The sequence below is a fragment of the Coturnix japonica genome, chromosome 1 (genome assembly GCF_054131305.1).
Source record: "Coturnix japonica strain WE chromosome 1, WE-NBRP24, whole genome shotgun sequence".
NCBI lineage: Eukaryota > Metazoa > Chordata > Aves > Galliformes > Phasianidae > Coturnix > Coturnix japonica.
This window is the reverse complement of record NC_140663.1, coordinates 132,432,451-132,449,558: the sequence shown is the minus strand read 5'-3', so window position 1 is coordinate 132,449,558 and position 17,108 is coordinate 132,432,451. Positions and strand designations below refer to the sequence as shown.

At 44.9% G+C, this 17,108-nt stretch overlaps 1 protein-coding gene across 3 annotated transcripts in view; it reads left to right on the top strand.

Moving 5' to 3' along the window:
- PCCA (propionyl-CoA carboxylase subunit alpha) overlaps positions 1-16,778 on the top strand; it is a 251,751-nt gene extending 234,973 nt beyond the window's left edge. For 2 of the 3 annotated variants that reach the window (XR_014941910.1, XM_015851501.2), the window contains exons 22-24: positions 4,291-4,431; positions 13,418-13,495; positions 16,378-16,778. Coding sequence is in view for 1 of the 3 variants with exons in the window: in XM_015851501.2 (XP_015706987.1) it covers positions 4,291-4,431; positions 13,418-13,495; positions 16,378-16,446 (288 nt within the window). In the remaining 2 variants the exon portion in view is untranslated. Of the gene's footprint in view, positions 1-3,338; positions 4,432-13,417; positions 13,496-16,377 lie in introns of all 3 variants that reach the window. The other variant, XR_014941909.1, reaches the window with a different exon arrangement.
- Positions 16,779-17,108: the final 330 nt, after the last annotated feature.

Here is a 17,108-nt window from a genome sequence, read left to right as displayed (position 1 = left end):
CTTCCTTCTTTCCTTCCTTCTTCTCCTTTCATTCTTCTTTCCTTCCTTCATTCCTTCCTTCTTTTTTCTTCCCTTCTTTCCTCCCTTCTTCCTTTTTTCTTCCCTTCTTTCATTCTTCCATTCTTTCCTTCCTCTTTTCTTCCCTTCCTTCTTTTGGTGCCATTATCCCACACAGTTGCTTGCATCAGCTCTCACCACCACCCTGCTGATATCAGCTGTAGAATGTGCAGCTTGCAAAAAACCCCTGCAATCTGCAGAATGCCCCATGGATGGATCCTTTCTGAGCAGGGGATTCTAGCCTCTGAAATAAGGTAGTGCCCAGCACCCTGTGCAGTATGGCATAAATACACCACTCCTGTTCCATTGGAATCACATTGGCACCAATACCCCACGTTGGAAGGAACCCATATGGATCCTCAAGTCCAACTTGTAATGCCCTGGTGGAAATGTAAGCCAGGCTGTAGCTGGTCCCTGTGTCAAAATGTAGAACAATTAACAACAACAAAAAAAAAGGCAGCGTGCTCATTGTATTCAGCTCTGGAACGTTGCTTCTTATTAGCACCATGAATGAATATTGCATAACATATTCCTCATGGGTCTGCAGTGGTCAAACTCAAGGTGACAACAGTTGAGTGACTTGAGATAGGATACTGATTAGGAATGATAAATGGAAATTGTGTGGCCACAGTTAATAAATGTCATTGCTTCCAAAAATGACACTGTAAGATTACTGAAAATAATTAAGATGCACAGCAGTTTCTGTGCTGAAATGTGAGCTGCATAGGATTTTCACCTCTCTGACCACAAGAATGACAGACATTTGGAAAACATGGTTGAGCATTAGGGAAAGCACACTGAAAATCCACATCTGGCCGGCAGTCCAAACAATGTCGTAATAACACATGGCCATTGATACATTAGATTGCTCTATAAAATCTCCAATGGAGTTTGAACATTTACAGCTTCTGGGGACACGAGTTTCAGGTGTATGGGAAAGATCATATTTAATAAACTAATGCGAGTTATAACAGAGCGTAGTGTGGAGCATTTCACTGAAGGCATGCAATGTGCTGTTGTACCCAGCAAGGGGACTGCATCTCTACCAGCAACAGAGCACATTTTTAAGTTAAAATGAGGTTCAGGTGCTCCCTTGCCACCTCTTCAATGGCAGCTGGTCTGCTTCTCACCTACTGACGTGGGAGATCAGTACAGCACGTGTAACAGCACCATTAATCATGCAAGGGAAACAAATGGTGATGTTCTCAATGGCGATGGCATTGCTGAGGCTTCCACAGGGCACCGTGATCTCCTACAGCCACAGCAGCCCCTGGGGAGGTGAGCGGTGCCCTGAGAGATGAGGAATGGCTTCACAAAGGGCTGCTGTGCGGTGGCTGCTGGGGCCACCGACAGCAGAAGTACATCAAAGGCAGTCCTGGAGAAGGAACCTTTCTTTGCTGCTTTGCCTTCTTGTATTAGGAAAGGTCATTTGTGAACCGAGTGTGCCAAAAAGGGCCCTTCCCCGAGAAGTTTACTGTTGTTATTTTTTACTTTCTGATTACAGTAACTTGCTTATCCCCCAAACAGACCGAAGAACAATAAACAAATACAAAAAGAAAAAGAACAGCTCATCAATAACAAAGAGCTGCGTTTTAAAGCTTTGAGTGTACAGGCTCTCACATCTCCCTCCAAGCAAAGCAGGAGCCCTGCAGAGAAAGGAATCCAAGAGATACGAAAATTATAAAGATAGTGAAAACAATGTTTGGTTGGGAGGTTTCAACTTGCTGCGTAGAGCTGGGCTTTGCAGTGAAGCGCACCGAGGGACGCAGCTTTCCCCCTGCTGCTGTGGGTTGTGAGTGCAGGGGAGGGGGGGAAGAGTGGGGTCGATGCGAAATGCCATCGTCCAGCTGAAGGCAGAAGGCTCAGCTCTCACTTGGAGCTCGCATTTTGAAATCCGGCATCTCAGAAGCAGTGATGTCTATCTCTGTTAGCGGCTGAAAAATGAAATGGCATCTACGCGTAACCCTTTGAAATGGTATCGGAATTGTCTCCTGCGTGAGGCAGCGACACAGCCCACAAATCTGACTTACTTATTTCTGTTTTCTTCCTTTTTCTCTTTTTTTCCTTGTATTTTCAAACTCTGAGTACAAAGAAGGCACCAACCATGGATACTGAAACTGTGCAATTTGGTGCAATTATATCCCCCCCCATAGATTTAATGAAGGACTTTTAAGTACAATTTATCTTTGATAAATAGTCCCTCCACACAGAATGTTTATTAGATTGACAGCAGAATACGCTCGGCGAGCTTTTTTTCCGTGCCACTTATGACTCAGACGAATTTTAATAGGAGTAAAAAGCTTTTATTTGCACGGCAATTTCACTTAAGGATCGTATCCTTCAGAAGCTGGCAGACACTTGTCTGTCGTGATTGCAAAACAGACACTCAGGAGTGAAGAAACACGCATAAGATGTTATTATTTGACTTGTCACGCCGCTGCAATTCTATTTGCAACTTCTGTCATCACATCTCCTCTGGGCAGCCTCCCCTCTCACACAGCATCTGTGTGGACGTGCACACATGCACACGTGTGCACACGCATGGCACATGCATTACTTTTAGGGAAGGAAACCACAGGATGCCCACCGAGCATCGTTACGTGTGCGGGGAGAGCTGAGCGTGGTTTGCTTCTGGGAACACGAGTGCCACAGACCTCAGCAGCACAGCAGTGCCTGCAGGAGGCTGTGGGTTGGAGCAGCTTTCTGCATACAAAATGGTGCTGCCCATACGGTGTCCTAGCCATGGTAACCAGGGCATGGGTTTGGGAAGAGGTCCTGGTACCTTCTCTGCTGCAGGAAACATCCTTGTAGCATTCATTACATTTCCTGTGGTGGTTTGTTTGACTGCCTTCTTGCTTTCCATCAGAAATAGAAGCCTTTCTCACCGAGCACCCACCTCATTCTCTGCACATCATCTGCATGCCCCAGTGCTGTATGGGCGACGATGGTCCCCAGTGACCCTGTCTTGGTTGGGCTTTGGCAGCTGCATTTTAGGGATGTCGCTGCTGAACTGAGTGCCTTCTGTGGGCATTTCCAAATGTGCTCTTCTGCTTCTGTAGGCAGAGGCCCCTTTACCTTCGCCATAAGGGAATCGGATTTCTTCTGTCGGCGCAAAAATGAGAAGTAAAGACGTTTTATTGCTAATAAAACAATAGCTAATTGTTTCGGAAGAAAACATACTGTTGGAAGCAAGGTGTTGAACTTTACATCAGCAAAATGCGCATTTGAATTGTAAATGCGCCTCACCCGACGCTGCTGATTAAAACCTTTGTTTAAATTAGGGAGAAGAGCGGTGTCGGCTTTGCTCGGCGAGGCTCGGCGTAGCGCAGAGACCTGCTGCCATCTGCCGATCTCTGCGTTCATCTGCACGGGCTCCGCGATGTGCCCGACGAGCTGCATGCGGGGAATTGCCAAAGGCGTTCAAGTTTTTAAGAGCTGAAAGCTTGGAGCTCGACGAGCGCACATACCCGGGTGTTTTCCGAAGGGTTTTGTTTGGAGGGTGCTCTTGGGCACTTGGGGCTCAGTGCTATTCTCTGTTTTTGTAATAGGTGCGATAGAAGAAACCCTCCTATTTATTTCTTAAGGTGCGTAACAGCTGCCAAATGGTTTTTATTATGGATAAAATGGATTCCATGCAACCAAAGTATTCCATCCCACTGCTTGTGCATGGAAACTGGAAGGGAAATTGGTTATTACGTTCCAATCGGAAAAGCTAAACAAGTTATTCACTGCAAAGCTTGGGTACGTGATCAAAAGAAACGCTTAAGAAGTAAAAGCAATATTTAAGATTCATCATGTTTATTTAAAAATTATGTCTAAAAACCTGTCTGTCTGTCCCTGAGGGTCAGTTTCTGACTGGACGTAGTGTTGGAAATGGATGTCACAGTGCTCCTTGTCCACCAACGTTACCGTGCAGTGGGCACGAGGACGTTTGTGTTTGGTACATTGGCGTCCCCCCTCTGTGCTCCCATTCTGGAAAACGATCTTCTTTACTGTATTTGATTATTTCCTTTTCTGTGTTCTTTCTTTGCTGCTGTTTAGGGTCACATATTTCTCTTTCTACATCCTGAAAATGAAACCAAGTAAGGTTTTCAAGCAGTGATTTTTGGGGCACTCCAGCAAAGAATAGATAACAGATGTATTCTCCAAAAACATGCTGCCAAACAGCGCGGCTCGTTCACTGGAATCCACGGAGGTACAACGTGCTAAACCCTGACTCTTTCTGTCCTTTAGTACAAATTGCAAGTACTGACGAAGGCTGCAGCAGAGCTGAGCAAGTACATGCCAGAGAAAGCAGCAGAGGACACCTCCAGCATCCTGCGGTCGCCCATGCCTGGAGCAGTGGTGGCTGTTTCTGTCAAGCCTGGGGACATGGTAAGAAGCGGGATCGTGTGGCTGCATTATTGCTATATATTCTGTGTATATTCTGCACACATTTCTCTGTGGTACAGCAGAAAGTGCAGGTCACAGGGGTTCTGACCTCACCTGTGGAGTAAAGCTGAAGGCTTTCCCTTGCTTTTCATTTAAATGATGAAAAAAGGAACTGTTTGGGTTTAAAAGGAATATTTTTGGCTGGCTACAGGTCAACAGCTACAGTACAACCTATAGATTGGGTTTGTGCCTTGGCGAGGGGGAAAAATATAAATACATATATATATATATATGTAAATACTTGTGTTTATACGTGCTGTTAGTGATGTTAGTGGCAGAAGGAGTGGGTTGCTGGTTTTTCTGACACGAAACAATGAAAATATTACTAAACACAAGGGATACAGCATAAGTGTTCTCTTGGGTTTTGGTAGCATTTCATTAGATGTGGCTTTTCTGGACTGAGAATTCCTGTTCTCCTATGGGAATTTCCTTGTCCCGCACAAGGGATGAAGTTGACATACTGAGGGGTAACAGAACAGACTGCTGCTGTCCTGGGGTAATTCCCAGTGCTCCTTTCCTAGCCCTGTGCTGGAAACAAGTGGAAATGCAGTGTTTCAAAGCTGTGTGTAACTCCTGCCTCGTACTCAGCTTTATATTGCATTCTACCAAATCAAACATCATTTCTAAGGTTGAGGCCCTTGAATGGATCTCCTGTTAACCATGCAAAGCAATAGAGTAAGTATTATAGAGAGAGAAATTCCTTCAGATGACACTCAGCTTATTTGCCATGCATATGTCCACATTCACCCAGTCTGCACCTTTAAAAGCAGCAATATTCGATTAGGGCTGATGGACGGGGAGTGGCAGCAACCAGTTCTTTGTGGGGAGTGGAGGGGTTGGGGTTAGGAAGGGAAAGATTTGGAGCCTTTTTAAATGCTGATATTTACACCTTTTTGGGGAAGGAATAAATTCTGCCACGTGTTGCAGCTTTCTCTTGAGGAATGTCCTGTTGTTTTGAAGGAATGGAACCAATGGGGAAGGAGGCCAGAGCCAAAGGGATGTTAACTAACTAAATAAATGAGTCTCTCCACAGACCTGCAAGTGATGTGGTGCATCAGAGCACGAGTTGCTAAATAACGTGTGGGGATGTTTTCCTCTTCTCCCCTCCTGCAGCTTCTTGCTGGAGGCGCTGAGTGGCAAAGCATGAGGAGCAACGTAATCTGTGTTCTGCTGACCTGAGTTCCTCTGTGCTTTCATTGCAGAAACACATTTGTTGTTATCAAAAGGGGTTTTGCTTACATCTTTGCTTTTCAGGACTCATGTCAAAACATTTAAAAAAAAGAAAAAAGAAAAAGGAAAAAAAAAAAAATTAAAAAAAATGGAGTGATGGAGATGAGGGTGGCACAGCTCTGTGCTTTAAGCAGCAGGGTGAGGTGGCTCAGAGCACACCTTGGCGCCTTACAGCTGTCCAGTGGGCAGCACCAGGCAGCCTCACTATTCTCACACCATCTCTGTCAAGCACAGGGAAGGAGCAGCTGCTGAGGGGTGTCTGTGGATGGATGGCTCTCACTCAGTGCCTGTGGCTCTGCTACAGGGCAGCACACCCAGCCAGGTAAAGCATGCGGTGTTTGCAAGCCCCTCTCTGTGCATCCTTAGCCAGAGGAGAGGCGACGCTGCCCTCTGTGTTCATTTTCCTTGCTTGACACATCATTTTCCTTCAAGCGTGGTGCTCTCATCTGGATGCTGCTGGTGAGGACTGTGTGAGCACCCTTCCTCCAGCTGCTCTGATAGGCAGTTTTCAATTCACTTCTGCCAGAAGATAGTGCATATGCAAGGAATTTATTTTCTTTTGTCTGTAAGATGATCTGTAGATCTTAGGAGCACAGTGGGGAAGGGCTTGTTGTCATTCAGAGAGAAGCAGAATGTGCCATGCTGCCAATTTTTCAGCTTTTTCGTTACTTTCTACTTTCTTTCTTTTTCTTCTTGCCATCGGAGGGCTGTAATTAGTTGTCACTCAGTTATTCCTGGAAGCACAATGCAGCCACACAGAAGCATAAAGCACACTAACGACAAAACAATCTGAAATCTGGCTGAGCAAAAAGAAGGTTAACATTATTTAGGCCAAAAGATTTAAACTGAGCTTACATCCTTCATGATGGCACAGCTACATTACGTGGGAAATATCAATTTGAGGGGGTGTTTGTGTGTTCATTGTTTCAGCAGATCACTCTGAGCACCGCTCTGACCCACACGCAGCCACAGAAAGAGCCTTGGGCTGTCCCAGCAGCCTCGTGGCCCTCACTCTATTTTGACACACAACTGTAGGCTTTGCTTTTCTTAGTTTTGTGTTTGTTTTTAGCCGCGTGTCTTCGTTGGTTGTTTTCCTGTAGTAATTAAATTGTGTGGAACAGGTGGCATTGCTAAGCCCAGCACTGGTCAATAGGCCAACACAGCGCTGGGAGCCTCATTCACATTAATCGCTTTCTTTCCACCCCCCCCTCCAAATGTAAAAGGAAAGCACCTCTGAACAAACGCTCCATCATGACTTAATCTCTGCACCTCTACAGCCAAAAAAAAAAGAAAGAGGTTGGTTTATTTTGGCCTAAGTTTATAGATTTCCTCTCTTCTTGTCAGTAAGGACTCTCTTTGTCTTTTGGAAGTTGAGTAGTGATAACTGGAGGGCTGCATTTTAAGCTCTGTAACGTCCTGAGTGCTCTCGATACATTAAAAGTAGCTGAGGAAGGCGCTTTCAACTGCATTCAAGCCCTCTCCCCATTTATCAGTTGTAATTTCCCAGACAAATAGTGAAAAACACCTTCACCACAATTTTCCATTTCCTAAGGTTCTTGCTGTGGGAAGAGATCTGTTTCACTTGACCTCTGCTGTTGGAAAGCAAAGTAATGCCAAACACTTCCTAATTTCTGAACTTGGGGAAGAAAAGGTAGAGCTGCATAGTGTTGCCATAAGCCAGGTGTGCACTGTTTTAAGGGGTCTTTGCTTTTTGGTCCTCCAAGTCTAAATAAAATGCATCTTTCTTATCTCATCCTGTAATCCAACGGTTAATTAATAAGTGATTTTTTGGTGTGTGTTTTTTGTTGAGAAAAATATACGCTACTGGTAAATAGGAGATGAAAACATTTTCATAGGAAATTTCAAGGAGGAAAGCATTCAAATATTTCCCCGCTCCTGTACCTCAAGGTAATTTTGCTGTTGTTGCATTAAAAGTTGCTGATAGCGTTAATGTGATTTTTATATTTGACAAAAAGATTTCGCTTCTGCATCTTTATGCAATTACGCAGTCTAAGGTTTGTGACTGAGTAATGAAGAATGAATTGCTGTCCCTATGCAGAAGTACAAATAGTCAACGTTGTTTGAGTTTCTTTAGAGAATTATAGAAGCCTTAGGGTTGGAAGGGACCCTTGAAGGACATCTAGTCCAACTCCCCTGCAATGAACAGGGACACCACAGCTAGGTCAGGTTTCTTAGGGGAAAGTGCTAACTTCTTTGGAATAGAAATCATAGGCTTTTAGTTTTGGGGATTGTGTTGCCCTGCGTTGCCTTTTGGAACACCACGTGACTCTTCAGCCATGGCTGAGATGTGGTGTTGTAGGGGCACGGCGTTATTGGGGCTAAGCAGCACAAGCATCCCCCCGTAGGCGTGCTGCCCTGTATCGCTTCCTCCGGCGCCTGGGGGTTGCAGCAGCAGCAGGGACATGTGTTTGGGATAAGTGGGAGTGCAATGGCCAGTGCTGGTTGCTGTCAGGGGGCCGGCACTGACCTTGGGTTAATCAGGGGTCACAACATTTGGGAAGTGCTGTCTGCATATTCGCTCTTGAAAGGAGTGCTGCAAAAAGAATAATAATAATAAGAAAGAATAGAAAAAAAGGTTGATAATGGTTTGTCAAGTGTATTAATTGCTGTTAATTATTTTTGCGACTCTGTAGCCCCTGTTTTCAAAGTTAATTTGGAATGAAGGGAAGGCCCACACTAATTATTTTACATGGTGATGGGCAACGTCAAGGAATTTCAATTGCTGCTCATCCAGTTCCCCTCAATTTGTTTTCTTGTTAGATGCTCAATGCCAACAAGTCAGAGCAAAAGAATGGGGCAGAAGGGGAATGACACCAGTGTGGGCTGAACTTAAGATAACAAATAAACAACCCCAAATTTTAGTAAGGGTTTTACCCAGCGAATGCATACCTAGTTGCTGTGCAGTGGTTTGGCATGGGTGTAAATGAATGTTTGTGATTATTTTGCAGAAGCCTGCAAGCCAGGGTAGCTGGATTTCCTGTGGCACGGTCTGGCATTGTCCCTTCTCACTTAGAGGACTCAATGGAGACACTGGTGTCAGCGTAATGGAAAACACAGGGTCTGTTTACCAGTGTCTCCCCAAAGCTTGGAAAGAAGATATCCATAAAATCCAATTCCCCCTTTGCTTTTAAGCAAACGGAAGATCCTTTCTGCTTAGAGCCGTCACTGTTTGTTTTATCTTTGGATCTGAAAGCCTTAAAATGTTATGCATCGGCGGAGCACCTGCGTTCTGAATGTAATGGTCTTCAAAATGTAATTGAGGGGTTTTCACTTTTGCAGGCAAATCAGCAGGGCTGATATCGATCCGTCTTTTTAGGGAGCCGCAGTGCACCAGAAGGTGATACTGTAGAGGGCCCCGTAAACCCTCTGAGCCTTCTGTCTAATTTGGCAGAAAAACACAGAATGTCGGACAACAAAAGAACGATCCGATTCCATAAGAAATCTTTGTCCCTCCCACCTCCTTTTCACAAGAGGGGGAAAAAAAAAAAAAAAGCAAAAAAAAAAAAAAAAAAAGAATTTTTTCAGCTGCATACAATGATTTGGTGCTCACTCTTGCATTGAAACAGTTGCTGTCAGAACAGGCAGGAAACAGTTTTCTTTTAATTGCTGAAATCATTCGGAAGTGCTTCATGCACGGCTTCTATACAGCAGATGCTGTGCGTTAATTGGCCTGTGTAGGGCTGACCCAGGGTTCCTTGCAGCGGGCCCGATTTTAGGCAGAGGGTTTAAATGGCTTATTTTTGATTTAGTGTAACCTGGAGAACGTTAGGAGAGCACTATGCTCGCACGTGGGGTATTTCGCGGTCTGCAGTTTCTAATGTCATGTGGGTTTCGAAACCCGTGTTTCCCTGGTAATGTACGAGCAGCAGGTAAGCTCTAAATCCCATCCATCAGGAGCTAATTTTTTTACCCAGATACTCCAATGACTGATGAACCTGTCTTTTGTATGAACGTTCAGTGCAGGAGAAAGCCATATGCCCCTGGCACTGGTTCCTATGCATTCTTTACAGTTTGTAGCGAGGAGATATGAAGGCAAAACCCAACCCTTACATTTACACATCTCTCATTTATTTAGCAGTTAGCACTTTCTAAAATAGCTCTGTTTTTTGCCAGTGAAAGGAGATTTGGGTCTCTTAAAGTGATCTGACTCCCACCGCTCGCTTTCTTTATCAAGAATATTCCCGCACACCCTTAATAGGGAACCTTGTTTTGCTACTCCCCGTCTGTTCAAAACAGACCTCGGCCCATTAGAAGGTCCTCCCTTGTGTGGGAAGACCACAGCTGTTACTGTAAATCTCATCCAGTAACTGTATCACCCCCATTTTGTGGCTCTGAAGGATGAAATTGAGAAATGGAATACTGTGCAGTCATCCTTTACGTCTCCAATTTTAGGCCTTTGCACATCATTTTCATGCTTTTATTCCAAATCAAACGACATTAGGGAGCAACACCACCCCGTGCTAAATGCCTGGTGTCTGGGGCAGCCTTGGTGAGCTTTGTTTTTGGAGGCGTTATGATTTGGGGGGCCCTCGGGCTTTTGTTGGTGGGGGATTCTGTATTCTCTTGTTTTTAATGCCTCTCTCCCCTCCTTCTCTTTTCTCCCCTCCCACTGCATCTTTCCATAGTGTCAAAATTTGTCTGAAAACAGCAACCCGGATGGTGGCAGAGTGCCTAAGATGGAGGATGCTGGGTTGCGCCTCCAGAGAGCGAGCCAGAGCTCGGGGCCATTAACAAACACAACTTTAAAAAGGTTTCTGTCTCTTTAAATCCTCGTGAATAAAGTGGATCTGACTTCTTACGGAGGATATTGGGGGCTTTAATCAGAAATAAGAAGTGGTTTAAATCATTAGCACAACAAAGCAAACTATAAGCTTGAAGATAAAAGTCTCAAGGGAAGGAGTCCTCTGAAAATAAATGGGACTTGATAGATTTCCATATCATTTATAACTTCCCTTAATTACACTTGGAAGACTTGCCAGTAAAACTGGAAAATTGGCAGCCTATATCCATTATAGTAATTTTGCCGACCATGGCAAGCAGCTGGCTTTACTGGATTTTATTTCCCATCACTCACAATTAATCATCAGCTGGAGATGTCTGAAACTCTTCAAAACGTGGCAATGCTGTGTGACATTTCGGGCCTCCTTAACATGCTAAAATCTGCTGAGTAAATGGGCCGAGCTCCCCTCCCAGCGCACTCATTTGGGTGAGAGGCAGGCTGCCGCCTAATGAGGGCCACTCGGAGCATCGGATGCGAACGTGAACCCTGACCCTGTGTCAAAGGAGAGGACGCCGCAAGCTGGATGAAAGATGCGGGATGCAGCTCCGCAAACTTTGCACCAATTAGGCGGGGTGCGGCGAAGTGCATCAGCGCCGATTGGGTTTATCAGAAAGACTTGTGGGGCCTGTGAGCAGTTTACACGCCTCGCTCTGAAGTCACCCTGTCACAATGGTGAAGTCTGTACCGGGTGATGCACAGAGGTCCGAGAAAAGTGTTGTGTGTGCTCATGGAGATCCCTGGCCCGTCTAGTTTTACCCGGCTCCCCTCGACAGGATTTCTGTTTGCTTTCCATTTGCCTGTTGTGACAGATCTGAGTTGTCTCTGAGACCTTTCTGTGCTGAAATGGTGGTTTGCAGTGATGTACCCATTCTCTGAAAGGAAGAAGTCATACAAAGAAAATCCCACCTTACCAACCGGCCAGATAAATACTTAGATAAGTGAGTTGGAAAGCAAGAAATTGTACACATCAATGCGGCTTTCATTTACAGTCTAAATGACAGGCAAAGGGATATGTGCAATTACGTAATGAAAGAAATTGGACAATGCCCAAAAGGCTGAAAAAGAGAAGAGGCAGCTACAAGTGCCTCATTTTAGGATTTGTTGCTCTGCAACACAATGAGTGGAGCTGCAAAGGTTTAACATAAGAACGGTAATTAAACAACTTCTGGGCTTAAGTGACACTTTCGCCCAAGTAATTTGGAACAAATTGCGCATCGTCAGAAGAACTGACACAGCGCTGTAACACGTGCTGCGTACTCAGAGTGCCTCCTTCCTTCCAATTAGTGCAACTGTGGGATGTTTACTGGTTATTTGGCTATATAGTCTGTTGGCTGGGTGGATGATTTCCTTCCCAGACACCGATCCCTTTGTCATCAGCCCTGCAGGTATTATGTAAAATGCTGTTTTTTTTTGTTTTTTTGGTTTTTTTTTATGGTAGAGAAAGGTGGGAAATGGAAAAAATGAAATTCACAGACACCTCCATGCTGTGGCAAATTGCACTTACTGGTACTGCTGTACTGCAGATCTGTGGAGATAACTCTGTTCTTTCCCAGTCAGTGTATTCTTAGAACTCTGTTCAGACAGTTGTTAGAGGACATGCGTGTGCACCATCCTCCTGAGGAAGGCATTTGGTGGTATGACAACTGGAGTCACTGGGCTCAAGAGAAGAGTTCCTTGTGCCCTTGAATTGACACCCCCAAATTCAGATCCTTAACACCTCGGTCTTCGGCAACCCCCAGAAGCTGGGGGCACCTGGTTAGTGGAGTTTAACCAGAGGATGGCAGATATATTTATTTCTGAAAGATCTTATACCAAACTAACATTCTTGTCTTCTCTCTTTGTTTTGTTTTGTTTTTAAACCGAAATAGCTATTCCTAGCTTCCTGTTAACCTTAGAGCTGTCTGGAAGTTCAGAGCAGACTGGAGAGAGGCTGAGCAGCGAGGCAGGGGGAGGAAGAGGGAGAGAAGGAAGGAAGGGAGCTGCTGGGGAACATCCCTGCACAGAGGAGCAGGTGTGCAAGAGACAAAGGCAGGGATCAGGAATAGAGGGAAATAACCGAAGACAAAGCACGAGTCTTTGGCTCTGTCCTCTGAGTTGATGCTGCTGCTGACTTAAACGCTCACCTGAAGCTCAAGACGGCATGTTGGTAGTCAAAGTGTTGGTTACCCTTCTGGATCTGGTTACTGTGCAGTGCTCTCGGAGCAAACACATTCCATCTTTACTCCAAAAAGCGTATCAATCACACTGCTGTTGGAAAAATGGTACACAACCATCTCTGTGACACGGCTGTGCGATCCCCAGCTCACACAAGGGGTAAATCCTGGATTGTTTGTTTTTGCCCCCTTCTATAGCCAGCCCACGGACCACCATTAGCCCTGGGGCCTGGTTTTTGGTGCTGAGCACACTCCCTGGGTACCGCCATGTGCAGGGACGGAGCCTCCTGTCTGTGCTCCCCAGGACAGGTGCCAAGAAACGTCTGGCTTCCCCACCAGGATTAGCATCCGCGGGACCCGTGCCAGGGAAGCAGAGTAGAGGCTCCGTGGCCAAAGCTGTGCAAATTAAATATCGGTCTGGATTTAATTGATGTTGAGCTGCGGTGGATGTGAAATGTGAGCTGTGAAAGTAAGAGCTGAGCATACGAGACGGGTGAGGGGCCCATCCAGGTTCGCTTGGGGTGATGACTTTCAGCAGGTGATTCCTTTTTCCCTGTTTCGCTCCCAGTTTGCCAAAAGCAGCGGTGGTTTGTGTCTCAGCCGTATGTAACTGGCTGACTTGACTCGAGCTGTGGAAGCCTTGTGGTGTTTAATGAAATAATCCCTTTATTTTCTAGAAGAACCATACGCACTCCCAGCTTTATAAATCCTCTCTCCTCATTTTGTACCGCTTTAATTTTACCAGGTTTCAGAAGGTCAAGAGATTTGTGTAATTGAAGCAATGAAAATGCAGAACAGTATGATCGCTGCTAAAACAGGCAAGGTAAGCTACCTTGGGTCACTTAAAACCATATGCAGCTTGTCAAATAGGATGGAATTTTAAAAGGAAATAAAGGAGGATTCTGGTTGTTAAGGAATTAAGTCTGATTGTTGTAAGTCTTTCGAAGTGAGGTGTCTTTAATTTTTAACATTTACATCTGCTGTGAATGCTGTTAAGCAGTTCCGAGCCATAGATAGCACAGCAGGAAGTAGTTTTACTGCCTTTAGAAATTCATATAACTCTTTTTCTACTAAATGATTTGCTTTCTATGACGTTACAATGCCATGTTGAATTGAAGGTGTTACAGATCGTTTTCCCAAATTTCCTGTTTCCAGAGAGCAACTAAAGAGTGATTCTTTGCTAGTTAATTCATTAATGGCAAACAGTCTCGTCTTACCAAACTACTCTTAAGGAGGCATAGAAAGCATTTTTGTAGGAGGAAGTTTTTCACTGAAGTTTTTCACACAGAGGGTGGTGAAGCACTGGAACAGGTTGCCCAAGGAGGCTGTGGATGTCCCATCCCTCGAGGCATTCAAGGCCAGGCTGGATGTGGCTCTGGGCAGCCTGGTCTGGTGGTTGGTGACCCTGTAACATAGCAGGGGGGGTTGAAACTAGATGATCATTGTGGTCCTTTTCTACCCAGACCTTTCTGTGATTCTATCATTCTATGAGAATAGTGTTTTTTATTATTGGCCTCCTGAGCAGGGAACTGGGTAGGCTTGCATGACAGGGAGAAACCCCATCTGTATGGGGTTCTGTCAGCCCCCAGGGCAGGGCCTCAGAGCATTCCTTTGCTGGATTGTAATGTGCAGCCTGAAGCCATCACCTGGGCACAGCCTGATTCAGCCTTTGCACAAGGAGAGAGAGCAGAGTCATCAGGAGTTCTGGATATTTTGTTCTCCTAATCTCACCTTTCCCAGCAGGTCCCAGCCCATCTCTGGACCCTCTGCTCTCTAAGAAGCAGAGCCATTTTTTGCTAAAGAGAATAATAAGAATGATAATAGAAAGTTATCTTGTAGGGTTCATTAGCCCGGAGGGAGGCAGCAAGGAGCCTGACTCCAGGGCAGACTGGGTTAGGCTTTGGCAAGATTTGCTGAGATCTGAGGATGGGTTTCTATGCCAAGGACTGTTTGTGTGTTTACAAGAAAGGATGATTTGGCACAGCACTGAAATTGTCACCAAGGCTTGGACCAGGGCTTGCCTCTTCCAGTACGTTTCATGCAAAATTGGGTCTTGAGGAAATAAATGCGAGGGAGGGGAGGGGAGGGAAAATGTACTTTCTCCTGTTGCTCTTACATTGGCACTCTATTATTTTCTTTCATGCATTAATTCCTACATAACTTATTTTCTCACTTGATTAATATTGTATGGCATTTATTTTTCAACTGTGCTTCTTTTGTTTAACTCCTTCTTGCTGCTCTTTGTCTCCACTGCTTTTAACCAGTGAGTATTTGTGACCGAAGTACTACTGCCACCTTCCCTCCACTTTAGTTTTTCCCTTCAACCTTTCCTTTCCCCACCAAGGTGTGCTGCGTCCCAATGACCTGTTCCTTGAAATCCCGCTTGCCCTTCTCTAAATAGGCCCCACAACTGTGCACATAAACACCCCATTTGGTGAATTAGCCCTTTTGAAACAGAAATCTTTGCCCCACTCTGCAGTGTGAAGCCACAGCTCAGAGTGCTAAAGGAGCCTGACCCCTCCTCAGGAATGGGATGTTTGGCTTTGGCTGTTAGCCCACTTTTTTTTTTTTAATGCATTGAAATTGTGTTTTGAAACTCAGTTTGTTTGCCTTCAGCTGGAGGACGTCCATTTTCCTTCCCCATCTGAATTCCTTTTCTTCATCATCCCCCTTCCTGTTTATAGTTGTGAGAAACATGGGTTTGTCCACCCTGAGCTTGCCCCATGCAGGTGGTTTAGCAGTGAGGGATGGGGAGCAAGCTGTGGCTGGGCAGAAGAGCGTATGGCCACTGCCAGCATGTAGCAGAAATCACTGGGGAGGCTGAGACACTAGTGAGCTACAGCGTGTACTGAACTTTGGCTTTGTAAAGCAAGAAAAGAAAGAAGTAGAGTATCTCTCACACTGCTTTAATCTCCTGAAAGACGAGTCTCAAGAATTGGGTTGGCTGTGTAGGTATTGATTTGGAAATAAAGCTCTTTCTTGTATATCTTTTGAAATTTTCGCCTGTCAACAGTATTCAGCTTCATTTCTTGGACAATGCTGTGACTGTGTCTGTGCGGCAGACCCAGAGGTGCACCCACAGCTCATGGGGCTGTAGGCTGTGGCACTCAGATGCGGGCAGTTGTGCAGCCCCATCAGCCTGATTTTGGGTGCGCTGCGGGTTCCCTGCAGGAGCGTCAGTTAGCATCAGGTGACTGAACCAGGAGAACTGCTGAACGAGACTTGGTCCAACTCGGGTACCTCAGTGGGAGCTCTGGATTAACACTGCAGGCAAACTCTAACACAGAGCTTCAGTTATCTTCTGTGCTAATGCGTTTCAGCAATTTATAGAGCAGATGAGGGTCTGTATAGGACATACTATACTATATTCATTCATTCAAAGAATTCATCTACCGATGTAGTTGCATTTATTTGGCAAGTGTAACCCTTTGCCAAGTTCAGTTACATTAAAGGATTCCAACTCGGATTTGAATCAATTTCTCTCAGCAGTGCAGGGATTAAGGGAAACCCAGCTTCATGGCTGCAGCCCCAAAACTCACTAATACTTCCAGTCTGTAATCCATGAAATACCGGAATATTGTACTGTAATGTCCAAGCGTGGATGCTGAATACTCAAACTGCCTTCTGAAAGGTTTAAAGCTTTAGTGTGAACTTAATGGCAGTGCAGTCCTATGCATTGAAATTGTTTCCGTTTCTGTGCTGTAGGTGAAAGCAGTGCACTGCAAAGCTGGTGACACCGTTGGAGAAGGAGATCTGCTGGTGGAACTGGAATGAAAGGTTGCCTTGCTACTGTTGAATCAGCTCAACCTTGGTCATTTCCATCCATGAAGTAAAATTAGAGCAGTTCAAGACGGACGATGGGCCTTTCTACGCAGATGATTTTATAGAGCCATATTTATTGTATCAACGGTTAAGACAGCAAACACAGATGTTAAACCTTGGCAACAGATCCCAGATTTTTACTTCCAGAAATACTTGTACATAACCTTTGTAATTCTTTGATTTTTTCAGGATCAAGTAGAATCAATAAAATAACCATTTCTGCTTTAAAACAGGAAAAGCTGCTTTTTTTAAAAAAAAAAAAAAAAAAGGAAAACATAACAAAAGCCTGAAGCTGATTAATCTTCTCCATGGTAATCTCACCGGTCTGAGGCCCCGGCCAAATCGTACAGAATGGCTGATAGGAGCGACAAATTAACCACTGAATGGACTCAGCAGTTTCCTAAACTCTGTGTAAGTGCTGAACAATTACTGCTTACGTTCTGGTCAGACTTATTGTAATATAGTGAAGCCTTTGTCCAGACTAGCTTTAAATTACGGGTTAGATGTTTTATTTGGTTGCTGCAGACTTTCCCTTGTATTTTCACTTGCAGGTCTAAGGGAATTTTCCCTTTTATTCGGGCTCTGTACTCAAACGCCCTCCTCTTCATCTTCTT